The sequence below is a fragment of the Eretmochelys imbricata genome, chromosome 11 (genome assembly GCF_965152235.1).
Source record: "Eretmochelys imbricata isolate rEreImb1 chromosome 11, rEreImb1.hap1, whole genome shotgun sequence".
NCBI classification, from domain to species: Eukaryota; Metazoa; Chordata; order Testudines; family Cheloniidae; genus Eretmochelys; species Eretmochelys imbricata.
Window position 1 is genome coordinate 20,837,550 of NC_135582.1, and position 17,590 is coordinate 20,855,139.

The window sequence follows — 17,590 nt, forward strand, 5'->3', positions numbered from 1 at the left end:
TCAGGCTCCAGCCCGAGCCAGAAGTTTTCACAGTAATGAAACAGCCCTATAGCCCGAGCCCCATGAATCTGAGTTGGTTAGCACAGGCCAGCTGTGGGTGTCTTGTTGCTGTGTAGACATACTCTTAAATGCTGCATAGTCCTTGCTGTCCCTCTGCACCAGGTGCAATTTCACTCATTTATGTTTGTAGAGTGCTTTATGATCCTCAGGTGCGTAGCAAGACAGAACTACTGAGTTTTATTGTTTTTAGGGCTTCCTTATGCTATGGTGGAATCACTGTCCAAAGAATATACAGAAAGAGAATATTTAAATTGTTAGCATATTGAGTTAAAGTCCAACCCAGGAATTTACCTTTTCTCGGATGTACATTTCCCTTGTAATTTTAAAGTTGTTCTTCATTTCTCTTCTATACTGTTGTTGTATATCTGGGCACTTTTAGGTAGTCAGAATGCAATGCCCAAATAGAAATTTAGCCAGCATGCTGAAGTTAACACCTCTACTCTTGCAAAAAGTGCCATGGTATAGATCTAAGTGTCAGCCCCCATCAGCACAGTATCTGAGCACTTGTCTGTCATCTATCATGACTACAAAAGGTCAGGATACCAGTTTCATGTTTCATCAGTAAAGATTCATAGATTTTTTAGGCCAAAAGGGACCATTATGATCAACTAGTCTGACCTCCTGCATAACGGAGGCCTTAGAATTTCACCGTTTCTTGTATCTAGCCTATAACTTTGGTTTGAGCTACAGTATATCTAAGTCAGCTCCTTCAGAAGCACAGTATTACTAATATTACAGTATAATGGTACATTGGCTCTGATTCAAGGGACAGAATGCCACAAACTGAATTGACAATAGGACCGCCTATAGCACCTGTCTTTCCCTTGAAGGCTCTCCTAGCAAAGATCTGATAGGGACTAATGATGCTTAAATGTTGTGATCCCATCAGATCACAGCTCAGGTAGAATAGCTGCATGCCACTTCTTTTTTGAGGAGGGGAGAAAGCACAGCAAATGTAGAAAATTGTAAAAGGCTTCTCCTGTGCTTTTGAAATGCTTTTAACCTCTTTTTGTTAAAGGTTTTATTGCAGTGGCATTAAAAGTACTGTTGGGCACAAATGCTATATTTACAAAAAGAATGTAAAGCTTATTAGCACTCATCAGCTGGTTGAGTAGCCGTGTAAGATACAAAACTATTAGTCAGAGGTGGTGAACAGTTTTGATCAATTGCTTTCTTCTATGGTTAGTGCATTAAAAAAAACAAAAAAACCACTTCATTGTGTATTTAATGATAGTAGCAGTGCCCGCTAGTACTGTTGTAGCTAACATTGTGTTATTTCCATTATTTCAGATTTGAAAGCTTTATAGAGCTTAAAAATCATATTAGGTTATAACCATATTGGAGTGGGAGAAAGGAATATACTTATATAGCCATTTCCTGTACGGGAATACATGTGGCTACTCCCAGGGTGCCCCTTAAAGCAGACGTGTAGTTTGCAGTAAAGCAAGCTCTGCTCTGTTTCTATAAGGTTTGCTCACATCCTGTGCACATCTCAACTATATCAAGTATGTGTCAGGGCCAAACCAGAATTATCCAGCCATGCTAAACTCTCAGATGACTTACACAGTCAACTTGACACATCTAGTATTTACTTCACCTCCAGACCACCCATTCCATAATTTCTTAATATTGATCTGAAGTCAGGTAAGCATGTTCCCATATATATTTATGGTATCTTCTACCTGGATTTGTAGGTCTAAGGATTCCAGGTGATTGAAAATGGGATGAATTTTTGATGAATATGGTTTTTTTAAAAATTATCCTTGGTGTTTTTTGTTTTTGTTTTGTTTTTTAGAAGAATATGTCAACATTTGAAATTTTTCTACCAGCTCCACTTGGGATCACCTTAGTACCTAATCATGGAGTTAGGAGTCTAATTTTTGGCATCCATTTATGAAAACTGTGGTCTAGTTATGTGATGATAATTTATGTCTAACTGTGTGAAAGCCAAATGGAAAAGAAATCTAGTGCATTTCAAACCCTTCTCTTCCAAATTCTGCTTATGTACAGATTTGTTTTTCAAACGTATAGGCCAGTACTGTTCTATGAACTTGACTGATAGCAAAAAGGAGAAGTAAAAACACAACGTAATTCAATGCAAAGTGTTCCAAAGTGCTTCACAAACTATAGAGGTGTACACTATTGAAATGAAGCCATTTCTGGGGGTCGGTGCCAACCAGCCGCTGTGCCGCAAGTGGCACAGGAAATTGAAGAGGTAAATCCTCTTTTCTTCACAAAAGTGTCATGATGTGCAAAGGAAACAGGACTTTGGATCTGAAGGTCTCATTTGAATATTTTTGACATCTGTGTCCGAGTTTGGATTCAAATATGTACCTAAGCATAGGTTCCTATATCATGCCGGTGAGCAGTAATAAAATAAAAAATACTATGGTCCCAATGCTGTAAACAATTATGCTTCTTAGTGTAACAGTAGCCACTGGAATCAGTGGGTACTGGCCCACTTCTGTATGTCAGAACTTTCTTTGTAGGATCTGATCCAAGGCCCTGTAGAGTTAATGGGACTTTGGATTAGGCTCCTGGTCAGTATCTTTAGGCATGTGACTAGTCACATTGAACTCTAAGTGGCTATTTATGTGAAGTTACTTACCTACGTTAGTGTCTGCAGGATCAGGGCCTATATGTCCACAGCAGAGCAGGATGAATTGTCCATAGTGAGTATTTTAGTAGGTGAATGTTGCCTTTTTTTTTTCTGTTTGCAAATTGTAAATGAGCTTTGGTTCTTATGAACATGTTTACTATTCAAAATTGAACAAGCTTTTTATGGGTGTTCATGAACTATCCTGTAAGGAAACTAAGGTTTCCCATTTCATTTGGTTTTGGTTTTGCAAGATTTAAGTCTGAAACTTCCTGTAATGCCTTCAAGCAGCACAGTATAAAGAATTATACACTTACATTTGAATGTTCTGGCTGTTGTCAGACTTCCCATTTTATGAAGTTTTGTAGTATTGAATTCTCCATAACTCAGAAAATGCTCTTCTTTAGCCACATGCTTCACTGAATTGCTTTCACTGCTTTGCATTAAAGCAAATAAACTAATCAGCAGAAAAGACTAATCTCCCTGATCTGATCTTCAGGGAACAATATGGATCACTGAGCATGCAACCTTCCACGTACCCTATGATAAGAATTTGATATCCTTTTAAAATTCAGTTTCTATTGACTTTGTAACTATCAAGCTAATAACCCCACTCTAACTCAGCCAGGTTTGTGCTTTGGATGGAAAGAATTGGGAGTTAAAACAATAGATTGAGGGTGATATTGATGTTTGTCTTTTCAAATGTGTGTTTATTACATTATCACTATAAAAATTTTAAACTAAAATTGCTATGGAAAGAAAAAGACTTCAAAACTAAACCAGGCTTGTTAACCCTTAAGAATCACTTACAAAACTCTTAGTTAGAAGTCTGCTTTATGTGGCTGTGGAAATCTCTTACCTTTAACATACATCAGAGTATCGCAGTAGCAAAACCTGTAAGGATTAGTTCAAAAATGTTTTATTTTAGTTTTTCATGAGGTTTGTATATGCTATGGTGGTGATTTCCCCATATATGGTCCTATTGCAGCATTGGTTTGCTAAGTATAAAAGCATCTGGGGTACATTTTTCAAAAGCACCTAAGTTCTGTTTTCAAAAGGGACTTTTGAAAATGTTACCTCTAGTGACATCCAGGCCTAGGTTCCTCCTTGCTAAAAGTTGTTTATTGTGTTTGTTTGAACACTTTGTTCTGCATCCTAGAAAAGCATCTTTCTGTAGGTGTTCAGGGCCTACTTCTGGACATGCCCATTAAGTAATTTTATTCAGATGAAAGGTCCCACTGATGTCAATGAGCCCACTCAAATGAATAAAGTTATGTTCTTAAGAGTGGGCAGTATTGGGCCTTTGTATGGCTGTGTGTGCAAGCTGGGAGGAAGGAATTAATAGTGCTAAAAGCAACTTGCAGATAAATCTGAAAAAAATACTTAATATCCATATTAAAACATTATTTGATGTAACTGAAAAATATACCAAAGCAATAACCAAACAGTTAACAAATTCCAATATTTTTGCAATGTTTGATATACATTTTCATATTCCATCCACATCTGTTTTCTGAGATACTCATGTAGGCTGGGAAAAATTTATTAAGTTGAGATTTTGACCCTCAACATAAAAGTTTCCATTTACAGACTTTACACAGCCCCGTCTGCAAAATAGAGTTATCTCAGTGCATAGGCCATACTCCTTTGGAGACACTAGGAATATCAGCTTGAAGGAAGTAAGAATGTATTTTTAATACATTTAAGCTCTACCAAAAAACCCTGATCCTAGCGGAGTGGCAGCAGCATGTTAAACAGCTACGTACTGTACATGGGAAACCTGCATACCATGCTCCTGTGGTTTCAAAAATTAGTAGTGAAGTAACAGGAATATGATGGGATAAGAGGGTGTTAGCTCTTAGTACATAAACAACTCTACCTCACTTGCCATCTTTGTGTGTGTTTGGAGGAAGTATGGGAGCATCTATTATACTGGACAGTCACAGGAAACATTCAAACATTTACAATCAGCTAAATAAGAAAGAAAAATCAGAATGATGGAATGGAAAAGTGGAGTCAATAACATGAAGAGGGACTTTGGGAAAAAGAAATGAATATTTTTAAGACAAAAGGCCTGATATTCTCTCATGTATGCTAGTGAAAATCAGCCCTAACTCATATAAAGTCAATGAAATTATGTGGGTGTAAAGGAGAAGAGACTCAAGTCCATTGTCTTAGATTTAAAAGAAAGAAATCTTCCAAAAGAATAATGCCCGTTTAATAATTGCAGTGTTTCATTGTAATAGCATGGTCTTTTGGCCAACAAGGCTTAAATGGTAATCACTGTGATGTCCACTATCTCCACTATACCTAAGAATATGTCAGCATTTCTTTTAAAAGACAATTTTTGATAGATTGCTATAACTTGTCCCTTTAAAAATGTATTTCAACCTACACACAGGTATATAAGGTGATTTCCAAAATTACCCCAAGAGAAGGTGTTTTGGTTTTTCTATAGTAATTTAATTCTAACTTCTAAAAATTGGATTAATTTGATTTGTGTGAGGGATGTTTTGTGATTTCAGATGACTATTCCCTACTAAAAGCCAGCACTGTCCTATAAAATACCCTACTGTGTTCATCAAGTGTCTAATCATAGTCCCACTGAAGTCACTGGCAGAATTGATGCTAATTTCAAAGGACCAGAATCTACCCCATTTATCTTCATTGAGTAGCACCTTACCCTGCAGGTTGTTCTACTGATTTCCATGGGGCTACTAGTAGAATAAAGTACTACCTAACACGAGTATGGGTGGCAGAGTCTGGGCCAATGAGAGAGAGATGAGACTCCATGAGCAGCTACTGCCTTTCTGTATAAAAATCAATGTAAACCAAGTTTGAAAAATTAACTGTTTTTCCATTCAGTGTTTGGTATGCAGTAGATAGCCTAATTTATGCATAGAGATTGTCCATGACCCAATGCACCATAATGGCCTACTCAAAGCTGTTGTGATCTATCATGTCTATAAACCACATATTAAATGTGCCAAAAAGTATGTATTTGCTTGACAGACTAATGGCCCTTAAATAATTTCCACAGCCCGTCATGATCTGGAGATTAAGGACCATGGAGCTGATAGCAGTGAAAGCACCATATTTATTTCAAAGTCAATATGTACTCATATAAAATCTCAACAGCAGATTTTTTTAACTAATAAAATCTGAAGATAGCACCCTTCCCCTTAGGACTCAAAGCATTTTCAATCTTCCCTTTTAATTTTCCCTTCTGTTTTGTTCTATAACATAAACAATGAGAGCAAAATAATGTTTAGGGTCAGCTTTAAACTTCATTCCCCATGATATCCCACCCTTGGCTATCTTTCTACTCCATCTTGGGCCAGAGGAGTCAGAAGGGCTTAACAGATCTCATATGCCATCTGTGCTACAAGATCGTGGGAAGCCTTCATTCCAAAGTTTTCCACTTCGGTAGCTTTAACACCGTCCCATAGCATTATATAATATAGCTTTTGTTTTTCATTAATATTCTCTAATTACAGCTGCAGTAAAAGAACAAGATTTGGGCCAAAATCAGTATGATAAAATTCAAAATGGTCAATAGAATTATTTTAAAAATAACACAGCGTAACTCATGTAACTGCTATTATAAGTGGCTACAGGGGACCTGTTTGGCTGTGATTCAGAGCTCTAAAAATTCAGCTAGATCCAAACAGCTTCTTAGCAGAAATGCTGAAATCAAGAAGCATATTCACATCTCAGCATACAAGGGTTTAAACACATGGATCCCTCACCTTCCTATGAGAATGATACATTCCTAAATACGGGTGGTTTAGCATTAGCTTCGTGTCGTCCTGTAATATGTTTTAAGAAGTTTATTTTCTTTTGCTTTGATGGCTGGAATTTTTTTTCCAGAACTTTCCACATTTGAATTGAAACTTGCAACCAGAGCTCTTAAAGTGTCATTACCTCAGTTAAACTGATTTGTCCTTATTATTCCTCATTACCTTTTATTTTGTAATTGCTCTAGAGAGCTTTATACAAGCTGCATATAATATCCATCTATGTGTACTTTACTGGTTATGGATTTTTTTATAGTCAATGTGGTCAATGTATAGAAATTGGAGGCGCCAACCTGATTTGTTAACCATGGTAATTGGATTCTCCATTTAATTACAGGTGGTAATGACATTTTAAGCACCGTCTACAGGTGTTGGGAGTTTTTATTAAATGTGAAGCAGCATTAAGAAAGTCTAAGATTCTGGAGCAATGCCAAATTTCAGAGGTGCCTTTCAACTCTAAATTGCAGTTTTCATTTGAGGATAATTATAACTCTGGCCACCTGGACAGCTCCTTGTTGAAATCAACATTACATGAGGAGTAAATCTACAAGAAACATTCACCTCTCGTGAATTCAAACATGCTTAAATGCTGAATTATTTGAAATGTGTTCTGGGTTGTATTTGCATTCCTTAAAAATATTGTATGCACACCTTATTTTCCTATACCCTTCAGGGATATACATTTCCAATGTCAGAAACACGTTGTCATGTACAATCCTAAGGGTAGGATTTTGGTGAGTGTGAGACAAGAAATTTCAAACATGCTCCTGGTATTATTCTCTTTGCTGTTGTGACAATTTTAAGACATGCATGCAAATTCTGGTTTGAGAAAGTTATACTATACTTTGTTCTGCAGCTTATGGGTACAGACATGTTCAAAACAAGGACTCTTCTTCTGCTTCATTATTCATGTATCTTTCCCCCTTTGGTAACTTCTTCCAGAGAGTGGAATTTAACTAAGCATCACAGAGGACAATCTTTGTTCAATATCAACATACACTTTATTGTATCTTGGGTCTTGCACCTCTTAAAGCAAGCGTGAGGCAACTTTGTACTTTCTCCTACAGAAACCCCATTCCATTCTTTCCTCTTCCTTAACTTCTACACCTTTTATTCTCTAAACGAGTGTATTGAAATCTGAGGCTTATGCTGTTTCTCCTTGTCCATGAGTGACTGTACAAGTGTTCCTGTACAAGCTAGAATTAGGCATGCATGACTTGCAAGTCAGTTGGTTCATACTGTTTTTATTAGCATATACATCTTTACTGGTGTGGGGGTATTTTAGTTCTTTGCTACTAGGAGTGTTTTCTGGTGTGAAAGCCTGACCCTACTGATGTCATTGGGATTTTTCCACTGAAAACTCCCATTGACTTCTGCGGGGCCAGGAGTTCACCCTTGATATCTTAGAAGAGTTGAGATAAAAAGATAGAGAGATACTCAGTTCTGAGAACTGAAGATAATATTTTAACTGCTGTTTAACAAACACAGTATTGCTGTTTAAATTGCTCCCTTTACTGTGTGACACTATAGCACTCATCTCTGTGAATAGGTTTAATGCAGGCTTGGCAGAATTTAATTTTTATTTTTTAAATAATTTTGATGGATAATAGCAATGTTAAATTTTATGCATTTTTTTCTATTTTTATTGATTTAAATTTTCACAGTTGCAGGGAATTTTGGGGGTGGTTAGACAATTATTTAATGGCAGTAGTAGATGATGAGATTCAAAAAGCTAAAGCTTCATAATAATTAAAACATAAATTGTTAGCCTCATGTCAAAATATTCAAAGCAAATAGCCTTAAATCAAACTCTAATAAGTTCTCAAGCAGCATTTCATCATTTGGCCTATCTGTAAATTTCAATTATTATCAATGGATATACTCTTTCATTAGTTTGTGTGTGCACAGTGAAACTCACATATTTACTGATAAAAATCAAATCCTTCCAAGCCTAGTTTTATGACAAACACAATCTTCTCTTAACATTTTTGTCCATTAAATGTAAAAAAAAAAAAAAGCTCTGTGTCGCTGCAATGTTAAGCAAGTACAGATTAAATCATAAAGTCAGTGACTGTAAAAGTGAAGGTTCAAACAACATTAACTTTGGCACGTTTATACTAAACACATTAATTTCATAGGTTCATAGATGGCAAACCCAGAAGGGACCATCATGATCATTTAGTCTGTCCTCCTGTATAACACAGGCCATGGAACTTCCCGAAAACAAATTCTAGACCATTTATTTTAGAACAAACATCCAATTGTGATTTTAAAATTATCAGTGATGGTGAATCCACCAAAACTCTTGGCAAATTTTTCCAATGGTTAATTACTCTCCCCGTTAAAAAATTACACCTTATTTCCAGTCTGAATGTGTCTACCTTCATCTTCCAGCCATTGGATTAGTTTATAACTTTATCTGCTTGACTGAACAGTCCATTATTAAATATTTGTTGCCCATGTAGGTTCTTATAGACTGTAATTAATTCAGCCCTTAACCTTCTCTTTGTTGAGCTAGATAGATTGAGCTCCTTACGTCTATTGCTATAAGGCAGGGTTTCTAATCCTTTTAATCATTCTTGTGGCTTTTCTCTGAACTTTCTCCAATTTATCAACATCCTTCTTGAATAAGACCAGAACTGGACACAGTATTTCAGCAGCAGTCGTACCAGTGCCACATACAGAGGTAAAATAACCTCTCTCCTCTTAGTCGAGATTCCCCTGTTTGCATCTCAGGGTGGCATTATCTCTTTTGGCCACAGTATAAATGTCAGTGGGAGCTGATTGTCCATATCCATCCCTCTGATTTTTTTCAGAGTTACTGCATCCCGGATAGAATCCACTGTCCTGTAAGCATAACCTACATTCTTTGTTCCTAGAGTATGTATTTAGTACATTCAGCTGTATTAAAATGCATATTATTTGTTTCCATCAAGTTTACAAAGTGATCTAGATCACTCTATATTAGTGACCTGTCCTCTTCGTTATTTTCCACTTTCCCCAGTTTTTATGCAATCTGCAAACTTTATCAGTGATGACTTTATTTTCCTCTAGGTTATTGATAAAAATGTTAAATAGCATATAGCCTAAAACAGATCCTTGCAGGACCGACCCCACTAGAAACACACTCACTCAATGATGATTCCCTATTTATAATTACATTTTGAGACCTATCAAATAGCCAGCTTTTATTCCATGTAATGTGTACCATCTTAATTTTATATTTTTCTAGGTTTTTTAATCAAAATGTGTGGTAGCAAGTGAAACACCTTAAAGAAGTCCAAATAGATTACTTCAGTGCTATTATGTTTATCAACCAATGCTCTAGTTCAAACAGAAATTAATTCTAGGAAGTCCTATAACCTGCATCAAGAGGAGGTCTGACTAGATGATCACATTTGTTCCTTCTGGCCTTGTAATCTATGAATATTGTGGAGATGAAGTAGCCTCTACATATTTAAGATTGCAACCAACTTCCATTGCAAAGGCCCATTTTTTCTCCCCTATAAATTTGGCTTAAAAATTAATTAAGCTTGAAAAATTATAGAATTCATCTGAAGACAAAGGAGAAAAGTTCTGAAAAATGGAAAACATGAGTTAAGTCATTAAAATATTACATTGATTTGACTTTTGACATTTATCTAATATTTCTTTTATTCCCTGTAGCTAAAAATCAGTTTGTTCCTACCTCTTCAAACTTTAAATCTTCCTGAAAACTCATATACCAGCTATATTTGAAGAAAATAGAAACAGTGAAGCAAAGGATTTAACAGTCTTTTGTTGTGGATAACTGGGGGCCCAAACTTGCTCCCATTGCTTTTAATAACAATTATAGCCAAATCTTGCTATCGATGTAATTGTGTTTTTGACACCGAGTTCAGTGGGAGTAAGACTGAACGCAATATGTATATGTTACACACAAACAAAACTACATGAAAAGAACATTATTAAGGTTGCAAAGCACTCAAAATTTAGGAAATTTATGCAAAAATTAAGATTTCCTTAATCATTAGTCTTTGCTAAAGTCTTAGCAGTGGCCATGAACATGTTCAGAAGTAATTTTCAACAGTATGTTCCTCAACCCAAACAAAGATTTCAGTCCTCAGAAAGGACTATCTTTATGCAAAACTTGAAACTACAGTATGAGCCATTTCTCTGTAGTCTGATTCAGCACTAGCGAAAACATATATTCTTTGTACTCATCCCATAACTGAAAAAGCCCAAAGGACTTTGTCAACATGTTCTTTAAATCACTTTTGGGAAGAGACCAAATATAGACATTCACAACCCCAAAGGTAAATGTTCCAGAAAATTGTGTGTGTGAAAACAGACATGAATTCTGTGAACTGCTTCACAAGCTGTGCTATGTGACCAATTCTAGTTGCTTGCTATAACTAGAGTTATGTTTAAGGTAGAACTGATCGAGAAATATTTTCTGTCGCTGTAAGAAACTGAAATGAAAATAAAAATTTTCATTTTTGCCAAAATGTTTGTTCAAAGATATTCATTGAGAAACTGAAAATGTCTCTCTTTTCTTCAACAAACTCTCCCCTCCCAAAAATGTTGGCTGAAAACCTACATTTTTCAGGCTTTAAATATTTTTTTTGCTTTTGGTGGTCCCAGACTACACATCTTCAGCTGACATCTATATACCTCTATATAGAGATATATATTTGGTTTTTGGCAATCAAAAACTAAAAAAATTGAGAGTTTCAGTTTTTCAATGAAAATAAAAAATGAATGGCAAATGAGCATTCCCCATAGAAATTTCCATTTTGACCCCCCAAAAAAAGAAAAAAAAGCCATTTTTGTTTAAAAATAAATAAATTAAATAAATATATAAAAAAGTTTTGAATGAAAAATTTCAACCAGCTTTAGTTTCAGGTTGTAAGAATAGCTAGGAGCATACAGAATACTGCCAACCAGTGGGTGAACAGATTTTTAAATATGAAGCAGCTCTTGGTTCAGTCATGTTTGTGTCCCTGTGTATACAGTATTTGTAAATATTCATGCAAAAAGATTTTTGTTCATATTAATGTTTGGGAAATGACAATTCTTCATATGAATACCAGTATTCAGGCATTAAACCCTTCAAAAAGGCTTCACAGGGGACCAGGGATGATCCATATGAATCAAATTGCACAAGTAGGGTCTAAAATCAATCTGCTGGCAAGCAATTCACAAATGAAAAAAAATGCTAAATTTTTCAGATAAGTTATTTGTAATTAATAGTTTGACCACACCTAGTAAGACTGTGTTGTGTAGCTGTTTGTTTTTAACTTTTTTTCTGTTGATGTGAGTAGCTATTGGATGTCTATGGATTGGGTATATCGGTATTTTGTGGCCGACTGTTGCTTTAAGTCCAAAGAAACTGCTTGCTGTTTCTCAGAAGGCAGCATGTATAATCTCACTGGTATTGTGGAAAATGGAAAAAAGCAAATGTTAAAGGTTCCCCAGGTCAGCTGCATTTGCTTGTTTTCATTTGTTAAGGATTTTTCTTTTTTCAAAGAAAAATGTGCAGTAGTGACTCACTTTAGCGATATTTACTCCTTTTTAGTTTGATTCTCCCCCATTTTTGTGTCTTTCCTTTGCCCTCTCTAGCTTGTGTAACTATAAAGCACCCCATGATGGATGCCTGCAATAAAATGTTTTAGACAATTTCTTGTATAAAAGATGTACTTTGCACTTCTATAGTTGTTTTTGTCCATGGATTTCAAAGCACTTTATAAATGTTAATTAGGTAAAAAATATGATCCAGGCTCTTAGGCCTGGTCTACACTGGGAATAACGTAGCTGAAGTCGATGTACTTAGAGCTACTCACTGCGGTGTCTTCACCGTGGTGAGTCGACTGCTGCTGCTCCCCCATCGACTGTGCCTGTGCCTCTCGCGCCGGTGGAGTACAGGAGTCGATGGGAGAGTGCTTGGGAGTTGATTTATCACGTCTAGACTAGATGCGATAAATCCACCCCTGCTGGATCGATCGCTGCCTGCCCATCCGGCGGGTAGAATAGACATACCCTTAGTTGCAAATGAGAAATGTACGCGGAGGAGGTTGCAGAAGGAAGAGCACTATTTACTATACTAAAGAACAGAATGATCAGATACATAGATGAACATGATTTATTGGGGGAGGGGTCAACATGGCTGGTGTAAAGGGAAATCATGCCTCACCAATCTATTAGAATTCTTATAGGGGGTCAACAAACTTGTGGAGAAGGATGATCCAGTGGATATGGTATATTTGGATTTTCAGAAAGCATTTGACAAGGCCCCTCACCAAAGGCTCTTAAGCAAAGTCAGCAATCATAGGATAAGAGGAAAGGTCCTCTCATGGATCAATAAGACAAGAAACAAAGGGTAGGAATAAATGGTCGGATTTCAGAATGGAGAGAGGTAAATAGTGGGTTCCCCAGGGATCTGAGGGTCCTCCAGGGGTATATGCTGTTCAACATCGTCATGAATGATCTGGAAAAAGGGGTAAACAGTGAGGTGGCAAGTTTGCAGGTGATACAAAATGATTCAAGATAGTTAAATCCAAAGCTGGCTGTGAAAAGTTACAAAAAGATCTCACAAAACTGGGGTAAGTGGGCAAGAAAATTGCAAATGAAATTCAATGTTGATAAAAGTAAAGTAATGCACAATGGAAAACATAATACCAACTATCCACACACAATGATGGGGTCTAAATTAGCTGTTACCACTCAAGAAAGAGATCGTGCAGTCATTGTGGATAGTTCTCTGAAAATATCTGCTTAATGTGCAGCAGCAGTCAAAAAAGCTAACAGAATGTTAGGAACCATTAGGAAATGGATTGATAATAAGGCAGAAAATATGATAATGCCACTATATAAATCCATGGTATGCCCATACCTTGAATACTGGATACAGTTCTGGTAGCTTTATCTCAAAAACATATATTAGATTTGGAAAAAGTACAGAGAAGGACAACAAAAATGATTAAGGGTATGAAACAGCTTCCATATGCAGAAAAATTAAAAAAACTGGCACTGTTCATCTTGGAAACAAGATGACTAAAGGGGGATATGATAGAGGTCTATAAAATTCATGAGTGGTGTGGAGAAAGTGAATAAGGAAGTATTATTTACTCCTTCACATAACACAAGAACCAGGGGTAACTCAATGAGATTAATAGGCAGCAGGCTTAAAACAAATAAAAAGAAGTACTTCTTCACACAGCGCATAGTAAAGCTGTGGAACCCATTGCTAAGGGATGTTGTGATGGTCAAACCTATAACGGAGCTCAAAAAAGAACTAGATAAGTTCATGGAGGATAAGTCCATCAATGGCTATTAGTCAAGATGATCAGGGGTGCAACCCCGTGCTCTGGGTGTCCCTAAGCCTATGACTGCCAGGCGCTGGAGATGGATCACTTGATAATTGCTCTGTTCTGTTCATTCTTTCCGAAGTATCTGACATTGGCCACTTACAGAGAAGAGGATGCTGGGCTAGATGGACCATTTGTCTGACCCAGTGTGGCCATTCTTTCTTACATATATGCAATATATATGGATCACATCATCCACTTCAGTCCACCTTTTGGAAGGAATACAGGAGCTGTGTTTTGTTGCAGTGTGGTGTTAACAGGTAAGAAGAATCCTATATCCAACTGAAACTGCAGAAGAAATATTTAGGTTGGCAGAATATAAAGTATACATGGTTTAACTGAAAGAGCTTCAGTGTGTTTCTTTTTAAATGAAATGTGATGAAATTCTGAGAAAGGTGCCTGGGAAAGTGGTAACAGAAAATGTCCTTCTGTGGGTTCTTTTTTTAGAAACACCGATGATGATATGAATGTTAATTTTATACCTAGGATAGTGAATTCATGTTCAGTAGCAAACTGGATATGAGAGTTACATTTTCCAAACTGCCACAGTGTGAACTGGCCCTTTAAGGTGCTACAGCTCAGCCAAATGTGCCAAGTTTAACCCAGGACGGAGTAAAAGGCGCATGTGATGGGGGGGTGGGGGGGCATGTGACTAAGAAACAGACCTTCTGGAAGATAAAAGGGTAGCCTGTCGACATTTGGGGAAAAACTTCAGGGAGTGCAGACTTTTATTTAAGAAAAGCTAGTGAAGAGCCAATGAGGAGGCCTAGGCCGAGAAACTGAACTTCAAGGTGGAAGGTCTGGGGGAGAACCTACAAGGAGGAGGAGGAGGAGCGTGCCTTTGCAGCAACAGGACTATGAATCCTGCATCAAGGGCGTGGGACAACTAGGAAGGCTAGATGGAAGATCTATAGTATTTTGAACTTATTAGAGTAATAAACTAAAGTCCCCAAAGGGAGGAATTATTGAGAAAACACCCTCTGGAGTTTGATTGAGCCGCAAATCAAACAGTCAATACACAGGGATGTCTATCAGTTTGTATTTGCAGCAACTGATGTGCATTTTTGTTTTCAATTTTTTCCATTCTGTGCTGTCTCAGGCTCTTTTCTCTAGTCTGCTGCTTGTTAGCAGTCAAAGCAATGTTGCCAAATAAAGCCATATATAACCGCTACCATCATTTATTACTTGATAGGTAGCACTGCTGACTGAAAAACCAGAAGGGACTTCTAAAAACCTCCCTCTCTCTCTCTTGAATTTTATCCATAGGAAAAAATCTGTTCAAAACAATTTCCCCACATCGATTGAAGCTGGGCAAAATAGAAAAATACATGAAACATTTGGTCAGGAAATCTTTGCAAAATTCAGCAAATAAATTATGCACCAAACATAATAATGTATTAATATTGTATCAGCTGGGTAAATAACTGAAAAAACCCTCTGCTTAAACAAGCAAAAGTTGTTCAGTAAACTACTGTGTAAATATTATTAGCCCAGCATTTCCACAAATAAAAAAAAGTTTTCATGTTTGCATTACATTAAGTCAAAACACTTAAGCACGTGCTTAACTTGAAGCACATGAGTCTTCTCATCCTTATTCATAAATGCACTTATGTGCTTAAATCTTGCATTCCTAAGTTTAAGCATGTGCTTGAACAAACTGCTGAATCGGAGCTTAAATTTCCGAAGTATAACTCTATCTTGCAAACATTTATGCACACGCGTATCTTCAAGCACTGTAAGTAGTCACATTGGCACAATGGTTCCTCATTTACACTGAGAGGCCTGAGGTTAAATGAGAATCAAACCCATAAACTTTAAGGGGCTACTTATGTGCCTGAATGTAAGTATGTGCATAAATGTTTGTGTAATCAGGACCTTTGGGCCAAATTATGTCCACAGATGCATGTTAACACCAAGCAACGTCTATATAAGCCCTGTGAACATATCTGAGGCTAACATTGATCCCATAGCCAGTTACATGGTCATTTAACTTTGCAGACATTGCTTATTCCTCTAGCTGCTTTGGATTACTGTAACATTTGAAATTCATTTACAAATTTTATTTTCTAATAGTAAAGAAGAAAGAGCCATCTATGCAGTGCTAGCCTGTGTATCGACCACAGTATTAGCAGGACCCTCATTCTTGGCAGCAGTGTGTTTGTCAGTGTGCAGGTGACAGATCAGATGTAAAGAAAATCACTTCTGTAAAACCAATTTGTTAAGGGGCTTCTAAAATCCATTTTTAAAATGTTACTGAGGTAAAAAAGTGAAAGACCAGCCAACAAGATATTTTGTTCAGCTTTTCAAGGTCAAAGCACTGATTACTAATTCATCAAATAATTTACTGGTAAAGCTATTTGAAGAGCAAACAACTCTGTGCAGATGTTTCACCTAATAACTCTAATACCATAAGAAGATGGGCAGAATAGGAACAAACAGAATGTTTTACTCACTCTTGGCAATGCTACAGTCATAGGAACTGTGGTCTTCAAAGCATCGGCACCCCCATTCTGTGCACTGTCCGTTGCCATTACAGAAATTGGGACACCTGAGAGCTGTGAGTATTTCCTCGTGAGTGGCAAGTAGCCCATTTGCTGTATGAAACAGCTTAGTTCTATTTTCTAGCACTTTTCTTTCACACTCATTTTCCAAAAACGCTATCATTGCACCTTCCCACGCCAGGTCATCCTTGAGTTGCAGATCTAAAAGGCACATATCAATTGCCTTATCCAGCTGTCTCCCAAGGATGTCTTTACAGATGGAGCCAATAGTAGAATTAGCAAGAACCTGCTGACAGATCTCCAAGGCTTTGGTTGAGGTTAGGCCACCTGGAGTAGGCCATATTGACTGAACTTTCGGCTGAATCCCTTCTAAGTAATCCTCTGGGAAAAAATATGCAAAGCTTTCCAAGTCCTTTTGTCATAAATATAAAGGGAAGGGTAAACCCCTTTGAAATCCCTCCTGGCCAGGGGAAAGCTCCTCTCACCTGTAAAGGGTTAAGAAGCTAAAGGTAACCTCGCTGGCACCTGACCAAAATGACCAATGAGGAGACAAGATACTTTCAAAAGCTGGGAGGAGGGAGAGAAACAAAGGGTCTGGGTCTGTCTGTATGCTCGTCTTGGCCGGGGATAGACCAGGAATGGAGTCTTAGAACTTTTAGTAAGTAATCTAGCTAGGTATGTGTTAGATTATGATTTCTTTAAATGGCTGAGAAAAGAATTGTGCTGAATAGAATAACTATTTCTGTCTGTGTATCTTTTTTGTAACTTAAGGTTTTGCCTAGAGGGGTTCTCTATGTTTTTGAATCTAATTACCCTGTAAGATATCTACCATCCTGATTTTACAGGGGGGATTTCTTTATTTCTATTTACTTCTATTTTTTATTAAAAGTCTTCTTGTAAAAAAAAAACGGAATGCTTTTTCATTGTTCTCAGATCCAAGGGTTTGGGTTTGTGGTCACCTATGCAAATTGGTGAGGCTTTTTATCCAACATTTCCCAGGAAAGGGGGGGTGCAAGTGTTGGGAGGATTGTGCATTGTTCTTAAGATCCAAGGGTCTGGGTCTGTAGTCACCTAGGCAAATTGGTGAGGCTTTTTACCAAACCTTGTCCAGGAAGTGGGGTGCAGGGTTTTGGGAAGTATTTTTGGGGGAAAGACGCGTCCAAACAGCTCTTCCCCAGTAACCAGTATTAGTTTGGTGGTGGTAGCGGCCAGTCCAAGGACAACGGGTGGAATATTTTGTACCTTGGGGAAGTTTTGACCTAAGCTGGTAAAGATAAGCTTAGGAGGTTT

General features: G+C 37.2%; 1 protein-coding gene across 1 annotated transcript in view; it reads right to left on the reverse strand.

The window, feature by feature from the left end:
* The window catches only part of LOC144272375 (von Willebrand factor D and EGF domain-containing protein-like), a 218,268-nt gene that overhangs the window by 131,436 nt on the left and 69,242 nt on the right, over window positions 1-17,590 (reverse strand). Inside the window, 1 exon segment of the mRNA XM_077830375.1 lies at window positions 16,253-16,712. Coding sequence (XP_077686501.1) covers window positions 16,253-16,712 — 460 coding nt within the window.